Source organism: Vicugna pacos, chromosome 6, assembly GCF_048564905.1.
Source record: "Vicugna pacos chromosome 6, VicPac4, whole genome shotgun sequence".
Classification (NCBI taxonomy): Eukaryota; Metazoa; Chordata; class Mammalia; order Artiodactyla; family Camelidae; genus Vicugna; species Vicugna pacos.
The window spans coordinates 3,103,179-3,122,698 of NC_132992.1; the positions used below are offsets into that span (position 1 = coordinate 3,103,179).

The 19,520-nt window shown below is 53.4% G+C and overlaps 1 protein-coding gene across 3 annotated transcripts in view; it reads right to left on the minus strand.

The window, feature by feature from the left end:
* Positions 1 to 15,102, minus strand: part of SMAD6 (SMAD family member 6) — a 75,823-nt gene extending 60,721 nt beyond the window's left edge. Inside the window, exons 1-3 of one of the 3 annotated variants that reach the window (XM_072962197.1) lie at positions 11,542 to 15,102; positions 3,962 to 4,018; positions 430 to 495 (exon numbers count right to left, since the gene is read on the minus strand). In XM_072962197.1, coding sequence (XP_072818298.1) covers positions 430 to 495; positions 3,962 to 4,018; positions 11,542 to 12,364 — 946 coding nt within the window. In that variant the 5' untranslated portion in view covers positions 12,365 to 15,102. Of the gene's footprint in view, positions 1 to 417; positions 496 to 3,961; positions 4,019 to 11,541 lie in introns of all 3 variants that reach the window. The other 2 variants (XM_072962196.1, XM_072962198.1) reach the window with 2 other exon arrangements.
* Positions 15,103 to 19,520: the final 4,418 nt, after the last annotated feature.

Here is a 19,520-nt window from a genome sequence, read left to right on the forward strand (position 1 = left end):
ATCAGTCCTTCCCCAGAGCGGGGACAGAAGGAGAAACCCACGAAGATAAATGTAAACAAACACATCTATTTTGCCGCCGCCGCTCTGTAGCCGGGAGAAGAGGATCCCTTGTTAAAAATGGGGATGGAGAGTTTTGCTGGGTTTTTATCATTTCCACACGAGACAAATGGTCACCACGTGATCAACAGGCTCCTGCAAAGTTCTCACCCTGAGGTCTCATTCCTACAGACTGTTCCTAAGCCTCAGGACACCAGTGATGAAGACACTGGCAGTCTTCTCCTTGAGGGGTGGGAGGCCAAGGGAAAAGAAAAGGAGGGGGGCGGTCATCAAAAGGACCTCTGTCAAGCCCCTGCCGCCGGTCCCCTCCTGTAAAGTCCAATACAACGGCAACATGCAAGGAAAAAGAGAAATGCCAACCTGAGAATTCACCTGGAGCCGTGATGAGGGAGTTGGTGGCCTCCGTTTCAGTGTAAGACAATGTGGAATCAGATAGATCTACAGGGGGAAAGAGAAAGAGAACTTAAGTCGGCCTGTGGGCTGATCCTCTCTTCTTTCTCATGCATGTCTGTATGTGTGTGTGCGCGTGCATATGTACCATGCAAGCACTTGCAAAGGGCAGTGTGCCCCTCACAGCTTTCTGCTGCACTCCCCATCCCACCATCACACGCGACCAGGCCAGCCAACCCTGGAACTCTCCTGGAAAATGCTGACGGCTGCAGCCCTGGCACCTGAAAAAGTTTCAATTGCTCTGACCACAGAAATAACCCAAGTTCAGGGGACCGAGCAAGTAGCAACTTGGAGCCTCCTTGGGTAAGGTTAAATTAAGCCCGTTAACAATTCATAGTTGCTGTACTTAATTACAACCATTAAAATTCTTGAAGATGTTCCTTCTTGCTTCCTTCCTTCCTTCCTTCCTTCCTCCCGCTGGAGCTGGGGAAACTCTGTTTTAACAAGTTGCCAGCCATCCTTACTCTGTCCCGCTTACACCCCTCTAATTAAGGGCTCAAGCATTTGCTCCCAGATTAACTTTTTTCTCTCTCCCCTCCCCTACTCCGTCACATCCAAACCTGCTCACAGAGCAACTTGCAGTGCCTGGACTGTGTGTGTGTGTGTGTGTGTGTGTGTGTGTGTGTGTTTTAAGGCATTCATTGTCATTTAAGTAGTTGCAAGCATTTCATCGCATGTGCTATTTTGTTTTCCCCTGTTTTCTCTTGAACACTGCGCTCCTCGCTGGATAAGCCAATGCCTCGTGGGGCAGGCCGACTTGGAACGTCTTTCCTGGGCCTGTGCCTCTGCCACCAGCAGTGGGGCGTTGTCCCCGTTAAGGGACAGGTCTGTCCAGGAGTCAGAAGGCATGTTCTTTCTGTGAGGCCTGGAGCATTTTTCATCTTCTCACCCAACACAACCCAGGTCTGGCTCAGCTTGGTCCCACCTGGCTCCAGGAGGGCCGCTCTAAGCTGGGGATTCCTGGGACAAAAACCATCAGCTTAGGCCCTAGCTAGCTAGGATTCCATTCCATCCTGTAGGAATTTTTTCCTTTTACCACATGGCTTGGGGAGCGGGAAGATGAAACATTAACCAATTTGGCCTTTTTCTTTCTTTTTCGTTTTCCACTTGCCAGATGCTGACTGGGGGTTCTGAGTTTTATTTTGTTTTTTGGTCTCATGTGATCAGAGCAGCTTAGAAGTGAACTGACTTTGTGCTTATGAAAAAGTAACAATGCAAGGAAAACAAAATAATACACAAAATAACTCGGACTATTTACCAGGGTATGCAAAAGTTATCTGCTGGTCAAATGCACTTGGAGGCAAGTAAGGAGAGATGGAAAATCTCTTTAAAAATAATAATAATAATAGTGACCTCAAGGCCTGGGTGGGAACTTCTCAAAAGAATTTTGCTTTTCATTCCTAATCTTCCCAAAGCGTTCAGGCCCCAAGTCTTGCTGCCACTAAGTGGCAACATCCCAGGCTAAACCCTGTTTCTTGGTGAACTGCTCTGACCCCCGCTCAGAGCCCTAAGGAGAAACCCCATCCGGAATTTGGAGCCCGGGCTTCGAGTCCCACCTCCACTACCAGTCAGCAAACTCAGGGGTCAACGACTTTGTCTGCAAAGGGCCCCGTGGTGAATATTTCCAGCTTTGCGAGCCATATGGTCTCCCCTGCAGCAATGCCCCTCGGCCGCTGTCCTGTGGATGTAGCCACAGACAACACGGAAATGGGTGAGCGTGGCTGGGTTCCAGCAGAACTTCTTTACAGACACTGAAATTTGAATTTCATATAATTTTCACATGTCACGAAATAGTCCTTTGGGTCTGTTTTTTTTTTTTTTAATCCATTTAAAAAAAAATCCATTCTCAGCTCATAAGCCATGCAAATACAAATGATGGGCTGTCGTTTGCGGACCCCTGAGCTATAGGACCACCAGCAAGTGTCACTTCCTCCTCCGTCTCGGTTGTCCCATTTATAAAATAACTGGGACACCTGTTGGGTTCCAGATGGTCACTCTGCCCGGTTGGACGGTGTTCTGAGTTTTGCAGCTTTATCACGAGCTGACCCACGATTCCTCAGGGCAATGAGGCCTGACATTCCAACTCAGGTGCTACATTTACGAAGAACATTTTTTTTCTTTTTTCCTCTCTAATGGAATTAGGGATCTTCTGAGCACCTAGTGCAATTATGTTAACTTAGAAAAATGGGGAGACAGGCTTGGTGGGGAGGTTGGGGCGCTGCTGAGCCGATCAGGGGCTGCTCTGGGCTTCCTCCTCAGCCTTTCTGCTCAGCACTTGGAACATCCTTCCTGAGTCCTCATCTATGAAGAGGCAGAGTCCCACCAGATGACTTCCCCAGTTCCCCCAGAGAGCTAAATAAAGCTCCTCCATCCACGGGATGACCATAGTTCAGGAAAAACAATGAGAAAGTTGCCCTCGTGAAGACACTGACTCACACACCGTCATGGGACAGCCTCTGTCCTCCTAGACTGAGGAGGACAAACTGCTGCAGGGACCCGGGGGGCACTTTGGACTCCATGGGGGGAGGGGGCTGGAAAGAAAACTGGACTGGATGCCTGAGAGCCTGTGACACTCAGAAGTGACCTCCCAGACGATGCTGACACACGCTACCGGGAAGAGGCCTTTACCAAAAACCAAACAAAACCCACTTTTTGTGGTCACTGGGTGGAATGTGTTAGCATCACTGCCACGCCATCTGACTTCTAAAGCTTGAGTCCCACAGGAACTGCCTGGGCCACAGAGTTGCTCTCCTGGTACTATCAAGGCCACACTGACTCGCCCCCACCACTGAGATTCTTCAGTGAAGGAGCCAGGACACCCAGGGAACAAGCCATCTCCACTTTTCAAACCACATGCATCTACCCCACGATATGAGCCGCTCATTTAGCCCCAAGGCTTTACAGAAAACACACAGTGGGACCTGCTGACAAGGACATTACTATGCAGGGGGACCGCCCATGCCAGGGACTCTGTGTATCAAGGCATTTGCTTTCTAAATATTCTAACTTGTTTCTGCCCAGGTGAACTTTCGGGCTTAAAACATACAGCTCCTCTTAACAGCGACTTCCAGCTCAACCTATCTGTCATAGTGCTAGTGAATACACACTAAAGGAGAACCACCTAAGGCTGGGGAGGAAGGGAGCGGGATGGAGACAGAAATACCAACCCACCTCCAACGAGATGCTGAAGTCAAAACCCATTCGTCTCCCACAGGCCCATGTTTAAAGGTCACAGAGAGGTTAATGATGAGCGAGGAATTTCAAGATGTAAATAGCCTGCGCTGAGGCAGGGCCTGTTCTGGCCCAACTCGGGGTGTGTTTGCAAAACTTCACCCCATTTCAAAGGCAACCAAGCTGGCGTTCCCCTTTCCCTCCCTCTCCGGCCCTCTGACACTGAGGTGGGGTGCTGGGGATGTGTGCACCTCCCCAAGGGTCAGAAGGAGGACACACTTACCCAGTGGCTTGTACTCGTCACGAGGAGACAGCCGAGAGTAGGGGGGTGGCGGTGATTCTGGAAGACAGGAGACAAACATGTCACTGCTGGGATGCGAGAGTTCACACATCGGGGTTCTAACGTGCTCTGGATGATCGGTTTCTTCAAATAATTAGCCCGGCTCCCAGGAAACCAGCACCCCTGCTGCCCACGTCCCCTGGAACAGCACTGCCCACAGGAAAGGCCACAGACTTGGAGTACAGACCTGGGCTCAATCCCTATTCTGTCACCTTTGGCTGTGTGACCTCAGGCAAGTTACTTCACCTCTCTGAGCCTATTTCCTCAAGTCTAAAATGGGAACAATCACCATATGGAACTCCCAGATTTGCCAGGAGGGCAAAAGAAAACAACGTATGTTAAATGCTTAGGGTCACAGAGCTCTTGCTACTGCAGGAAAATACCTCCTCAAACAGCAATAATTATTATTATAACGGGAGAAACACAAGGACAGGGAAAGTCAGAGTCAGGGTGGCCTGCTAAAACACAGGATGGGCAGTTAAATTTGAATTTTGGAAATACATGGCAAACATTTCTACTGTAAGTATGCTCAGTGCAATATTTGGGACATACTCATGCTAAAAAATTATGTGCTGTTTGTCTGAAACTCAAATTTAACCGGGCTTTCTGTACTTTTATTTGCTAAATTTGGCGGCTCCAGTCAGAGCTGAGTGTGAGTGAGGAGGCCCACGGAGACATAGAAGCTGGTTTCCAAACGAGCTGCATTAGAGCATCTTTCAGGGTGAGGAGGACAGGACTGGTTGGAACCCAGGAAGCCAAACCCAATTTTCTAGATGGCAGACCTTAAATCAGCCGCTGCCAGGCTCAGTCTCCCCGTCCGTAAAGAGCAGAGCAGAACACACTACCCTTCCAGCTCAGACCCTCTGTGATTCTTTATCATCTATGGTATTTTTCTTTGGGTTTCCTTTCATTTGCCCAAAATACTCCTCCTTAAAAACATATACTTTGTCTTCAGAAGAATTCCTTAGCCTCTTGCTTTCTGGGAAGTAACAATTTGCTAAACTAAGTAACAATTTGCATGAATGAAATGACCCTTCATTTTCTGTAAATGAAACTAAACACCAACCAATCGCAAACTAAAACAAACTCCCAGTGGTAGTAAAGTGGTAATAACTATTATTAGGCAGGTATCAGGAATGACACAAGGGGTAATAAGCATTTTTCGCAATTATAATAAGGCACAATTAGTTGGAGGAGCAAGCAGCTTCACCTCTTCCCCACCCCGGCTCTTCCAGCTAGAAATGACTTCAACAAAGTGAAGGCTCTGAGGGCTCGAAACAGGGAATCTTTTGTGGACCAGAGTTAGGGAGCAGGAAAATGAATCACAGAGAAGCCATTGGGAGCGAAGCAAACATTTGCTGAATGCCTACCCTGTGTCCCTCTCTGTGCTGGGGCTCTTCAATTTCCTTCATTGTTTTTCACTCTTTTGGACCTCAGGTATAGAGTAGTTAATCATGCTCACCAGGCACCAACTTTTATTTCATCCTTTCTCAGAAATAAATAAGATGGCCATTATTATTCCCATTTTACAGACGAGAAAACTGAGTTGCTCAGTGTCCCCCAACCAATCCTGGTCGAGCGGGGATCTGAGCCCTGGCCTGGCTCTGCTCAACACCACAGTGAGACAAGCAATCAAGACCCACCTTGTCTTACACCCCTGCACTCCAGCTGGGTCCAGTACATCACATGCACAGAAAGTGTTCAGTAAACATATGCGGACAAAGATCATGGTGATGAGACTGATGGTAAAGTTGGGGGCATCCGTGGACAAAGAGGACCTGGGGGGCCAAAGGGGTGACCCAAGGGAGACCTCAAACAAGACTCAATGAGGGGGCTATCTGCCTTCAATAGGAGCCCCCTTATCCACCACCGGCCTTGGAGGGGTTAGAGACCAGACTTGAGTGAGGACCAGACTTCCAGAACAAGAGTCAAAACACAGGTAGGGCTAGAGCTCCATGAGGAAACAGAATTGAGGCCAGTGTTCCCACTGTACAGAGGAGAAGACTGAGGCCTGAACAGTAGGAGTGACTCCCTCAGGGTCGGACAGGGAGCTGGTGTAGAGCTAGAACCAGGGGCCAGGTCTCCTGATCCCCAGCCTCATGCCCTTTCCACGACCCCTGACTTATCAGAAGGCCTGCAACTCCTGTGTCAGGGTTCCTTTTGCAAACATGATTGGCTGAGGCCCAGGCCACACATGGTGGGGAACTCTGGACATCTGCCCCCAGATCTGTCCCCAAAAGTGAAACTTGTTAGCCATGGGCTGTGGTGGCTGGAGTTAAGCCACTGTAATCGACCCCAGCATCTCTTCCAGAGGCTGCTTACCTGGGACCGGAACGAGGGGAGGGGAGGCCCTTAAGATCCCCCCCACAGGAGCCCCCTGGGCCTTGCGTTATGACACCCATCAACCATGGCCACCCCTGGGCTGGGGGGTTCTAGTGCATGAGTGAGACCAAAAGTGAGATCCACAGACTTGAGACGTCACCCCTCAGTCAGTGAGAACGAGCAATGCTTTCAGGAGGGATCTTACGTACCCTCCCCGCCCCCACTCTTCACTCCAGGAAAACGACTTGCACAGAACTGTGTAACAACTGTAGAGACTACAAACTCATCACTAACTTCCATCCTAGGCAAGTAAAAAAGGATGAAGGCCCACAGACGTGGGGATTTGGAATGTCGAGGGTCACCCAACTCAACTTCTTTTAACGGATGGGGCAGCTGGGGTCCAGCCAGGTAAAAGGCCCGCCCAAGGCCACACAGGAAGGGAAGAGACGTCATTCTACTTTAACTAAACAAAGGGGGAGTCCAGATGAGGATCAACACCAAAAAAACCCTGTTTTTAAAAAAACAGTTATCATTCACATGCTCTAAGATTGACTTTTAAAGTGCAGTGTGCAGTGGTTCGTGGAACATTCAGAGTTGTGAGACCAGCAACCCCATCTAATTACAGAATGTTTTCATCACCCCAAAAGAAACCCTGTCCCCATGAGCAGTCAGTCCCTATCCCCTCAGACGCCCACATCCCAGGCAACCACAAATCTACTTTCTATCCCTGGGGATTTGCCTCTCCAGGATATTTCACACAAATGGATGCATATAGCATGAGGCCTTTTGTGCCTGGCTTCCTTTACTCAGCATACTAGTTTCCAGGCTCATCCTTGCTATAGCTCCTATGGTAACTTCATCCTTGTTTATGGCTGAATGATGGTCCACATTCTGTTTATTCCTCCATCAGCTAATGGACATTCAGGTTGTTCTCACTTTTTGGCTCTTAGGAATAACATTACTATGAACAATACCAAGCAACCTTTAGCTGGTACCCCTCTTTTCACTCTGACACCCCACCCCACCATGGATCTGAGAGGGTAGAGCCCCAGGACATTAACTCAGGTGGGACAAAAGGTCAGAAAAGAAAGCATAAGCTACCCCAGGCCCTCTGTCTCCTGCCCTCTTAGAAGCTATCTCAGTTCTCGCAAAAGTTGTGTTAATTTCTAAATGACAACTTACATGGTCTAAACGTTAAGGGAAGAACTCTTAGAGCCCCTGGAAAGAAATGATCGTGGGCAGGAGGGAGGGAAGGAGGGAGAGGGTGGGGGGGAGACAGATCAGAAACTCCAGCCCCCTCAGACGTCCAGCCTCAGGCATCAACTTCAGGAATCTCCTCCAACTCCCTTCAGAAGGGAGAGCAGTCAGCCAGGGGCCAAGTGTACCAGAAGGCTAGCGCTCGGCCCAGCTCAGCTCAGCCCAGACATGCCTCTGGTCAGCCCCCAGGGGGTACTTAGCCTTCTGGGATCTAGACCCTAGATCTAAAGCCAGAAGAGTTCACAGCCTCTCCCAGTGCCTGGTCAAGTTTCAATTCGAGACATTACCTTCTACTCCCATCTGCACAGCCTAGCATCTTGCTTAGGAAGGATCCACACGCCTTCCTGGGCCTCCCAGTTTCCATCCTCCCAAGGGGTGGTCTCCCGAGTGCCTGTCCTCTCCACCTCCTAGAACCTGAAGGCTCAACCCCAAGCCCTGGGGTGGGAGGCACAGAAAAGAAGCTCCTGGCGCTTTAAGGCCGGTGGAGCCTAATTGCCCAGATTCCCCCGGCAGCCAGATAAACAGCGCGGCCGGCTGGCGCCAGCAAGAGGCAAACTGCACATTATCACCCCTTCCTCACCTCCAAGGAGGAGCTCGGAGGAGCAGGGCGGGCAGGCCGAGGGGCCGCCAGAGGGGCGGGGCGGGGGCTTGGAAGCCCAACTTGAAATTGATCTCATTTCAAAGGGATAATGCCAGGCCAAATAAAAGGAAAACTTTCTAGCCCATTCTAATTCCTATAGTCCTGGCCTGGGAACCCTGTGTTTTCCTAGGCGGCCTCCTTCAGTCATTTAGAAGTTCTCTCTCTAGCTCTGTCTCTCTTTCCCTGGCGCAATTTGGATAATAGTAATCTACTGAATATAATTACAGAAAAAAAAAAGTGGTGAAGCAAAGAGCAGGAGATTTATTCCAAAGTTAATGGATACTTTCAGGAGAAAGGAGCTCTATAAACACAGGTTAGAACTGTGATTAAAGTATTTCTCCACATTTCCGTCCACATAGGCACCGAGCTCAGTGAACTGACAGAAAGACACACAAGAGGAAGGGAGAGCTATGGCCTGACTCCCACGGGAGCGGGAGGCCCCGGGGCAGAGCTGGGCACAGGGGACCACACTTTCTGAGACAAGCATGGGGGAGAGGGCAGGCCTGTGTCACCTGGAATCTGCACGTCAGACCTCCAGGAATTCTGTTCACCCCCCTGCTTTACAGATGGGGACGGAGGCTTAAAGAAGGCGACTGGCCCCAAAGCAAGCTGAAGGATGGAGCAGGGTTTGCTCCAAGCAGCAAGGGACCGAACTGCCCAGAAAAGGGCCTCCTGGCACTAGGGATCCCTGGGGAGGCCAGAGTGCCAGGTGGGTGTCCCTCAGTTGGCCTGCTGGGTGTTCCAGCGAGATGCATGCCTGCTCTGTATGTGGGTCTGTCTGCCTGTCTGCCTACCCTGGTGCCCCAGCCCTCTTCCCCCAGAGCCCTGGAAGGAGCGGTCTCCTTATCAGGACGCGCACGGCTGAGCTCCAGCTATGCACCCGCCCAGCTCCGGGAGCCAGGCTGGCGGCCAGGAGGCAGGGGTGGGGTGGGCAGCAAACGGCTCCCCTAGTTCTCAGTCCTGGCGGCCCAAGCCATCAGGCAGGGGATGAAGCAAGAGGGTCAACCTAGCACCTACCCGAAACTTCCCAGACCATCAGTCCTCCCAAGTGCCCTCAGGTGGCTTGAATGGGGGACCGGGGGAGCCCTGAGCTAGTGAAGAGGCAGAATAAACCCAGCGCCTGCAATAGCGCCTCCTTCTGGGAGGAGCAGAGGAGGCGAATGCCAATGCTTAGTCTAGAATTAGATGTGGACAATGTTTCTAGAGCACTGACCCACAGGGAGACTCAGTGACAAGGTTACTCCTCCAAGGTCAAGTTGTCATTACTGGCAGGGCAAAGCCTAGGACCAGGTCTTTGGGTAAGAACCATTCCAGTGCAGTGTGCCCTTTAACTGAAAACTGCCCAAGTCCACCAAACTCAAACCAAGGCCCAAAATGACTTATCCAAGGAGTAGGGGCAGCGGTGGGTCATCTCTGTTTTCTCCAATTTTTTTCCGCCACCCCTTCCCACCCACACACCTGAGCTTGCCTGGCACCTTGATGCTCAGCCGGCCCTCTCCTCCTCCCCCTCGACACCCACCTCCTCTTACGCATCCATCCTCCAAGGCCGCGTTCCAGGTTAGAGCTATGAGGCTCTGGGCGGTGCTCCTGTTACATGCACACTCCACAGTGCTCTCAGAGTTCATCCCCACTAGCCAGGCCCTTCCTCCCCCATCACTGCCCCATCTCTCCCCCAACCCTCACCCGAAGATTCTGTTTCTCGAGGACACTGATCCTACTCATATGTCCCCTCTCCCTGCTACAGCACCCAGCAGAGTGCCAGGCACAGAGTAAGTGCTCAGCAAACATTTGCTGTCAGACGGATGCGGTGAGAGAGAAAATGCCCGGTAGGGCCCTCTAGGAGAGCAGACGGGGACCCCACTGTTCTCTCCCACTAGGATAAAGAACTAGGGACAGAGCAACCACAAGTAGGGTTCTCTTCCCCAGAGGCAGGGAGGAGCCAGAATGGAAGAGGGGAGAAAGCCACTTACAGGGGAAGCTGTCAGGAAGAGCAACAAGAGGCACAGAGGGCCGGCAGTAAGCCACAGGTCAGGGACAGCCCAAAGCCCCTGAATCAGGCCTAGAAGGACCATGTCTGGAGCAGGGCAGTCAGGTCAGTGCTGCCCCCTCCTCATCCTCATCAGTGCTCTCTCTTCAGGAATCATCACTGAGGCACCGTCCTCCCTCTCTAGCCACCACCACCTCAGACACAAACAAGACACCCGGGATAAATCCATGCTCCTAGCCCCACCCTCCCCTTCCACACTGGGAGTCAGGAAACCTGGTGATCAGACCCTCTTATGTGCCCCTAGGCTAGGTGCTGACCCTCTCCTGAGGGGCCAGACTGGAGGGACTGAGAGCCTGCCCGGGCCCAACAGCTATAGCCGCCTGGCAGTCCCACCCCTGGGGAACCCCCAGTGCCACCCAAGATGCACACATCCAGAAGATGCTACAGGCTAAAATGCATGATTTCTGCAGTGCAGGGTCGGGTGAGGGGAGTGCGAGCTTCTGGCCTGCCAGGAGTCTCCACCTGTCCTCACCTCTGCTTCGGCACCCAGGGCCTACTCAGGTAAGCAGGGCTGGGAAGAGGGTGTGTGTGCAGGAAATCCCAGGAAGAGAACAAAGAAGGGGGCAGTTCTCAGAGGTAATAAAATACCTGGCCTCCTTGCCTACTCAGACACCTCCTGGACCCTCAATCCTCTACAAAAGCTGGGCACAGAATTGCAAATGATGACAGAGAGCCCTGGCAGATGACACCCAAGGGATGCCAACAGCAATCAGGACAAGAAGGTGGCCTCCACTCTGAGAGGGGTTACCCTGCAAAAGCTATGCTCCGAAGTATAGAAAGGAACAAGTGAGACCATTTACACTTTTGACTCTAGCCATGAATTGTCTGCAATTTCACAACTTACATCCGCCTGGATACAACAAAGTATTCCGTAGGTATAGGTACATGCACACAAATGCTAAATGGGCTGGGAGTAGGGGGGTAGCACTCCTGTCTTTGGCTTCTCCTAGACCTGACCGCTCCTTCCACGGTCTAAGAAGTTGGAGCCTGCTTTAGGTGTCTGAAGCTGCACAGAGAATACTCCCTTATGAGCCTGCAGGAGCCTCAGGATGAAGCTGCCGTTTGATGTGTGCACCCACATACCCATTCATCGGCTTCTCTGCCCGGGTAAGGCGCTCTCACGCTGCAGGGGCACCTGGGAGAGCACGCGGGAGAGCACCCGCAGATCCGGCCGCCCGAGGTGTCCCCAAGAGAGAGAAGCCCAGGGCAGGGGACGGGAGGGGAAGCCCGGGGCCCCGCCGGGCGCGGCGCGCTCACCTGGCCCGCAGAGCCGGCTGAAGTGGTAGGGGTTGCAGCACACGGTGGGGCCGTCGGCGGCGGCGGCGAAGCTGTGGCAGCCGCACAGGGGCTTGAGCTCCACGGCGTGCTGCAGGTCGGGCCAGCGGAAGAGGCGGCCGAGCAGCAGCTGCGGCGGCGCGGGCTGGCCGCCCAGGCGGAGGTCGGCGCGCGGCACCAGCACGCAGCCGCCCGGCACGCCGCCGCGGGACTCCACCGCCTCCAACAGCGTGTCCAGCGAGCGCTCCTTGAGCCGCTTCAGCAGCGAGTACGTGACCGTCTTGAGTTCCTGCTCGAGCAGCAGCAGCCGCGAGCGGGCTTCGCGACTCCGCCCGCCGCCCTCCGGCTCCAGGGCCGCCCCGGCCAGAGGGTCGCCGGCGTCCCGGGGCGCGCCGGCGGCGTCCCGCTCGGAGAAGAGACAGCAGGTCACCGTCTCGCAGTCACTTTCGGGCAGCCAGCCCCGGCCTCCCGGCTCCGCCACGTCCAGCGGGGAGCCCCCAGCGCCGGCCCCCGGCTCCGACAAGGGCCTCGGGGGGCCCCCTGCGCGCCGGCGCCTCCCCGCGCCCTGGGCGCCTCGCTGTCCCACCGCGTCCCGGGGCCGCCGCAGGGCTATCGGACGGACCTCGGGGCTGCCGCAGCCTCCGCCTTCTCGTGCCCGCGGGGCTGGCTCAGCTCGGCTGCCCACGCTCCCATCCTCGTCGCCGCCGCCGCCGCCGCCGCCGCTGCCGCCGCCTTCCTCCCGGTCGGGGACCACACGACTTCGCCAAAGTCGCCGCACCAGCCCCGCGCGTTTGGACCTGAACATACGATATCCTTTGGCGCCGGGGGTGGGGGGGGGAGGCGGTCTCCGGTTACCGGGGGTCCGTTCCCTCAGCGAGGCGCCGGCTGCACGGGCCGCAGCCCCACATGAAGCTCTGCCGCCGGGCGCCGTGCAGACCACGCACAGCCTGTCGTCGAAGGGGCGCCGCAGGGCTGCAACATGAGGGAGATCGCCGGGGCGGGACGGCGGGGAACGCGCGCACGCTGAGCCGCAGTCCGCGCCCGGCCCGCGGCTACATGGACCCCGGCGGCCGGGCGGCTCAGCAACTCCAGCCCGGGCGCTTTAGAGAGACGGCAGGCGGCGCGCCACCAGAAAGACCCCGCATGGGCCGGCGAGCCTTCAAAAGTTGCGCGGCTGGTCCATGAGCACAAAGCGCTCGCGCCGAACCCCTCAAATGTGTCTAGGAAGCCCTGCCTTTAAAACCCAGGCGCTTCACTACATGGGCTTCTCCTGCAGGATCCGAAAGGCAGGCTTGTTGATACCCTTGGCTTCCTTCTTACTCTCTGCAAAAAGAAAAAAAAAAAGAAAGCAAGAAAAAGAAACCCAAAACTAAACCAAAATCCCTGGAATTGCATGCACGAAAGGCCAACTCCTTCTCAGGTCCCAGGCGCTAGATGCACTTGGAGCGAATTTCTCCTGATCGCGGGTGTCAACACATGAGTGGAAACTGTAAAAATCCCAAAGAGCTGCTGGGAATCCTTAATTAAAAATGCAATCCACCGAGGCAGAGGTCGCAGCCCGAGGACGCCCCGGACGCTGCGGCTGCAGAGGTCGCCCCCCTCCCCCCTCCACAAAAAGTGCCTCCTGGTGGCCCCGCGGTCCCTGCGAGGTCTGGCGAGGCAGCGCCCGGCGGCTCTTTCTCTCGGCTCGGCTCCCTCGCTCGCTCCCCCGCTCTGCTCTCTCTCTCTTTTTTGTTCTCCTCAAACGCACACTGAGGGCCCCCGGAGGAGCGCCGCGGAGTCATTGGCTGCCTCCCATCATATGCCAGTCTAGACACTTTGGCGGCTCCGCGGCGCTGATTGTTGCGCAAACAAGGTTTCAAGTTTCTTAACTCTTAAAGGAGAACACGTCCCATTGCAGGGCCCGAGGCTCCAAGGGGCCGGCTCCCGGGGCGGGCCAAGCCCGGGCCCCCGCCCCATGCTCGCCCCGGCACCCCACCCCCGCCATGGGCCTGACAGCGCCCACGGCCCGCTCTCTGGTTCGCGTGCGCCGCGGGCACAGATGCTAGCGAACACACATACACACACAAACCACGGGCGGGCGGCGCGAGGGCTCGGCGGACCCACTGAGACTCGGACTCAAATGGGGTGCTGTGCCTCTCCTTGGCTTGTGCACAAACTTACAAACACACTGCACTTCGGGGTTGGTACAAACCCCCATTCCAGAGAAAGCTAATAAAAGTGGGTGTGCGTGTGTGCCTTCCTGGCTTGCGTCTCTTGGGAGCAAGGGGCTGCAGATTTGTTGGGGTAGCGGGGTCTTCCATGATAGCACGAGATTTCCACACCCCTGCGCAAAGTCAGGGGTCGGTCATCTGAGCCAACTAGGGGCGTGAGATGCCTCGTGCACGGGGACTCCAGGCTTGCCCGAGGTAGGAAGTTGCAGAGGGTGGGGAATAGGCGGGGAATGCCTTCTCTCGGTCGCCAAGTCTCTCTTCCCCGGAGCTAGGCGGGCCGCCAGCAGTCCCGGGCCCCCTCGAGGCCTGGTGATTCCTCCACCCCATTACCTTTCCCAGTTTATTCTCTGCATCAGGAAGAGGGGATATGCATAGGGCTCGTGACTTCACCAACGACATTTCACCACGGAAATGAGGGTGGGTTAGGGGACTAGGTCCCGCCTGATCCGGGGCGAGATGGTGGGGGCGCGTCGGCAGCAGCCGGCCGCCCGGCACGGGAAGGGTTAAGGCCGCTCCTGCCCCTGGAGCCGGCGCGGCGGGGTACCTCCTCGGGCGCGCTCGCTCGTCCGAGGGTGGCAAAAGTTCAAGCTTGTAAAGTCGGGATTGGCCCCGCGCGGAGGGAAAAAAGGCCTGGTCCCCCCTCCCCCACCGGGCGCGGCGCCGATTGGCCGGGCCACGGGGCGGGCACCGCCCTCTCCTCGGCGCGCGGCGGCCCCGCCCCCGGCGCGGCGCCCCGCCCCTTTCCGGGCAAGATCCCGGCCCCGCACTGAATGAAAGAAATTCCGCTACCCTCATTGGCCCGGGGCTGGGCGCCATTCCCCCGCGGGGCCGAGGGGACGCCGGCGCGCGGGTCTCCCTCGGGGGTTCCCACGTGTGGCGCTGGCCTTGTGAGCTCTGCGGTGGTGCGAGTTCCCCAGGCGGGCCCGAGTTGTGTGTGCGCTGGGGGAAGGGCGGTGTTTGCAAGAGAGGACTCAGAACCCTTTGCTGAGCTTTACCTGGAGCCAGGTACTGTTCTCTCCTCTCCCTCCGGGAGCGGCGGTTATTCTCCCTAATGGAGGGCCCGACTGAGAAGCTTCCCCACCTCCATCCCCTACTGCTTTGGCCAAATCAAAATTGCTGCCTTGGGCTCAGTTTCTTGTTTAAAAAACGGGGATGAGGATGCCTGCCCTGCGTTCTTCAGAAAACCATGAAGATCCTTGGAGATAGTGCATTATATGTGGACAAATCGCAAGCAGGGTGGATTTCCACAAGTGAATGAAACACCTGTATAACCAATACGTAGAGGACAACAGATTGCACCCGAGAAGCCCCTTTTGTGGCCCCTTTTCGTTCACTTCTCGCCCCGGGGGAAATTAATTCATCTTGAAATGCAAGAAGAGGCTCACACAGGCACTTCTACGTCGCCTGCTGTTGCCTATAGCAGTGTAGCTATTAAACTTTCTTTGTCTCTTAAAAAAATACAAGGAGAAACTCAATGTAATGTAAAGTATTTTCGTTCAACACAGTATCTGCGAATTTCAATAATAGCTTGCGCTTACTGTGGGGGAGGCAATGCTCCAAGCATTACAAAGGTTTCAGTCATTCCACAGCAACCCTGATAGGTACTATTATCTCCATTTTACAGATGAGGAAACAGAGGAACGGAAACCTGCTCATTTAATTTGCCACTGAAATGAAGATAGTCTTGAAAGTGCTAAGATGCTAAAACCAGAGAGGCAGAAACCAGTATGTGCGCTCATCCCAAAATCTGGAAAGCTGAGTGGGTCTGCGTTGCCCAAGCGCAGCACTCTTCAGGACAATGGTTTTTCCAGATGAGGTCCCTTGGACCTGCTGAATCAAAGTGTTACGCAGTGAGACCCCAGACTCCATATAAAAACACTTTTGGGGTAGGCAAGGTTGATAACCACTAATTTACAGTTGAGGACACTGAAGCACAAAGACCTTAAGTAAATTGTACAAGCTTGTAGTTAGTGGCAGACGTTGGATTTGCACCCAGCCAGCTTGGCTAAGGGGAAGGAGTTTGTGTGTGTGTGTGTGTGTGTGTGTGTGAGAGAGAGAGAGAGAGAGAGAGAGAGAAAGAGAGAGAGAGAGAGAGAGAGAGAGAGAGATGGGAAGCAAAGAGAAAGGGAAGACTGCAGGCAGATGGGTTACCCCTCAGGGCTTCCACCAGTGCTTAGCATCTACCCCTGGAGGCAAATCTGTGAACTGTGGCTCCTTCCCTCTCTGTCCCCGATACCTCCCTGAGGTTCAGGTACCAGGGCATCCTTTTCTGCAGGGTTCCTGGGGGAGCACCCTGAGGGATGTCAGGTCAGGGCTTGGCGCCTCAAGCCAAGTGGAGACTGAAACAGTAGCCTTCCTGGGGAGGGCTGCCTTCTTCCCTGGACAGTGATTCAAAGTTTGCCTTCTGCTCTTGCTCACCCAGAGATGTGGCATGGTGAGTGGGGTCCCATTAGGTGCCAGCTGGATGGACGCCTGGAAACCAGAGTCTGATAAGCTTGAGTTCAGTACTGACCCTACTTAAATCCCCCTCAGCTCTGTAAGCCTCGGAGTTCTCATCTGTAAAATGGGAATAGGAATCAGGCTCAAGATGGTTACCAAAATTAAATGACCTGAGGTCCCAGAGTCATCCCTCATTCCAGGAAGACTATGTCTCAGTGGAGATCCTATCAGAAAGGGGAAAATGGTGACAATCAGTCCCACTGTCCTTGGATTCCCAGGGCCCGTCCAGCCTCGCGCCTGCCTGCCTTGTGACCACTAGAGGGTGTTTGTGGCAGTGCCCAGAGGGCAGGGCCTCGGAGCTTCAGCCTAAGGGCACCCTCCTAAACTGCCCCTCTGGAGAAAAAGCTCCAATCCCCTGGGGGTGCAGGAGAGGAGAAAAGTGGTGTCCCAGCCGCTGCTCCTCAGGTCTCCACAGCCAGGTCACTCACCAAGTAACTCACCAGGAAGTAACTCTAACCCTTCAGATTCAAACCTGCCCCTCCCCATTATTCTGGTATTCCCCCAAAGCCCCTGGGTGCTTCCCCTCTACAGTGCTTCTCACAATTCATAAACTATGCAGTCCCGTATCTGTTCTCCTCTGCCTCTGGAATGTAAGCCCCACGTGGGTAGAGATAGTAAGAGATGGTGAGTGTGGCCACCCACAGCCCCACTCAGCGACTAGAGTCAGATACCATCAAATATATATAAGCTAATTTACATAAGAGCACCCGCCCCCATTTCTTCTCCCCAGTCCCCAGCATAACAACTGTCACTTGGTGGGCACTTAATATTGACATGGTTAAATTAAAATCCCTTGCTCCACCAAGCTCCATGCTCATCATCATCCTATACCCAACATGCACTATTTCAGCAAATCTCCCCCAAAACACAATGAAGTTCTTATTCTTACAAGATCCACTCTTTTAGAGAGGGAAACAGAGAGGTGAAGTAATTCCTCTTTGATCACACAGCCAACAAGTGGCTGAGTTAGGACTTTAACCCAGGGCTGCTTGAGATGAATATTCATCTTCTTAATATCTGGTCCTACAAAAGAAAACATGGTCTTTTGCCTTTGGGAAGTTTCCACATTAGCTGGGAAGAAACAAAGCATGAAACACCAGGAACCATACAAGGCAGAGCTTGCTTCTTGGTGGTGGGAAGAGGAGGGCTCTAGGGGGCCCTGCTTATGAATGGAGAGATCCCAGAGGGTGTCTGGGCCACCTCTTGCTGTGATCAGATGGATTGACAGGAAGACATTCATCCTAACCCACTTCACGGAAAACTAAGGGGTAAACCAAGGCCTCACTTACTAACTCTCAGTCCAGCTGGCTAAGTGGTACTGTCTGCCCCTTTAGAAGGGGCAACTTACTTGCCCAACATGGCCCCAAATGGGGGAGCTGGGGCCCTCTTCAGTGGTAGACAATCCTGAGACTTTGATGAATGCTGTGGACCCTCTCTCTCTTGGAAAGTGCCCACGTGCATGAATGGAACTTTGTATTCATTCATTCGACACATACTCTTTGAGCTCCCTTTGGGCCCCGGGCCACGTTCTAGGGACTAAGGATCGTGCAGTAAACAAAATGCAAAAGTTCCTGAGCTCAAAGAGTCTAATGGGCTTGGGGAGAAGAGGTCGGGTCCTGGACATGTATGAGGCGAGAACCAGATGACCTGCTGCTACTTATTTGAGAGTGTGACAGAACGTCTGAACGGTGTACACACCTTATGGATGCTTCTTACTTCATTTTAAAAATCAGTTAACCACTTTTATTTAGGAGTAGTATCCACGGAATCACAAATGCGCTAGTTACATTTATCACTTTAAAATAAATCACAAAATATGAAGTATATCTGTGTATCCCCTGAAATTATCCTGATATTCACCTGGATACAGGCAATGTTGGGAACACCGGTTTAACGAGTTCCTAATCTCCCCTCCTTTTAGGCTTTTTTGTTTGTTTGCCTGCTTTTTACTACTTTCTCTCGGACAGATGGATTTTTCCTGAGACCTGTTACCATTGTCCCTATGAATCAAAAGCTGGCTTTCCTGTTGCCACTCTAGGGAGCCCGTGCTTGGGCAGCACAGTGTAATGTTTCTTCACCATGACTTTGCTGAACCCAGCAGATCTGGCTTCAAATCCTGTTCAGCTACCTTGTAGCTGTGTGACCTTGAGCAGCTTCCTTAACCACCTACAACAACGCCCAGTACGGTGCTACTATTATTCCCACGTTAGAGATTACAGATGGGGAGCCTGGGACTTCACTGGTAATAATAATATTAGGAGGTTGTTTTGAAGATTCAAATGTTTAGCCCAGTGTCTGGCACCTAATAATTGCTCAGTAAATGAGAGCTATTATGAGTGAAATGAGCAAGGAGTCAGTCGTTACCAGGTTAAGCCACTGAACTAACAACAAATTATTTAACCTCTGAGAGACTCAGTTTCCTCATCTATGAAATGGGTCTGCTTGACCGTGGTGGGAGTTGAATGAATAAGGTCCTGGCACATTGCGGGAGTCAGCATCTCCAGGGAACCAAGTAAAATATCCCTTCCCAGTGCTACTGGTCACACCCTGTGGGCTGCACCCTCTTCTATGTAAATAGCCTAAATGGGGGGAAAAGTATAGCTCAATGGTAGAGTGCTTGATTGAACTCCTGGGTTCAATCCCCAGTACCCCATTTTAGAAAAACAATAAATAAACCTAATTACCTCCCCCCCAGCAACAACAACAAAATCATTAAATAGCCTAAATATCTCAGAATAGAACAGGGCAGGGAGGGGGGCCAGGGGAGATTCTAGGACCAGGAAAGGAGGGTGATTTGCCCAAGATCACAGCTGAGCTGATGTTTTCTGCCTCCCAGGGCTCTTGCCCCTTATCCCAGTGCTTAAGGCTTCTTACCCCAGCTGCGCAGTGTGCACAGCAGAGGAGGTAAAAGGGCAGGCTTGGGGTCAGACTGCTTGCGTCTTAATCCTGGCTCTGCCCCTTGCAGGGTGGCCTTGGTCACTTTACCTAATCTCTCTGAGTTTCAGTTTCCCCATCTGTAAAATGGGTTTAATAATAACAATAGTACCTACCTCATAGGGTCATTGCAAGTATTGATTGAGATAACGTACGCATTTAGAGCTGCTACTGTTGTGGATGTCATGAGAGAGGGCAACGTCCTGCACACGATCAGCGTTCAGAAATACCAGGTGAATGAGTGAACAGAGGCAGCACGTCTCCTGGTCGTTAAGAGGGCTGGCGGCAGCAGCACGGAGACCAGAGTGAGGACTG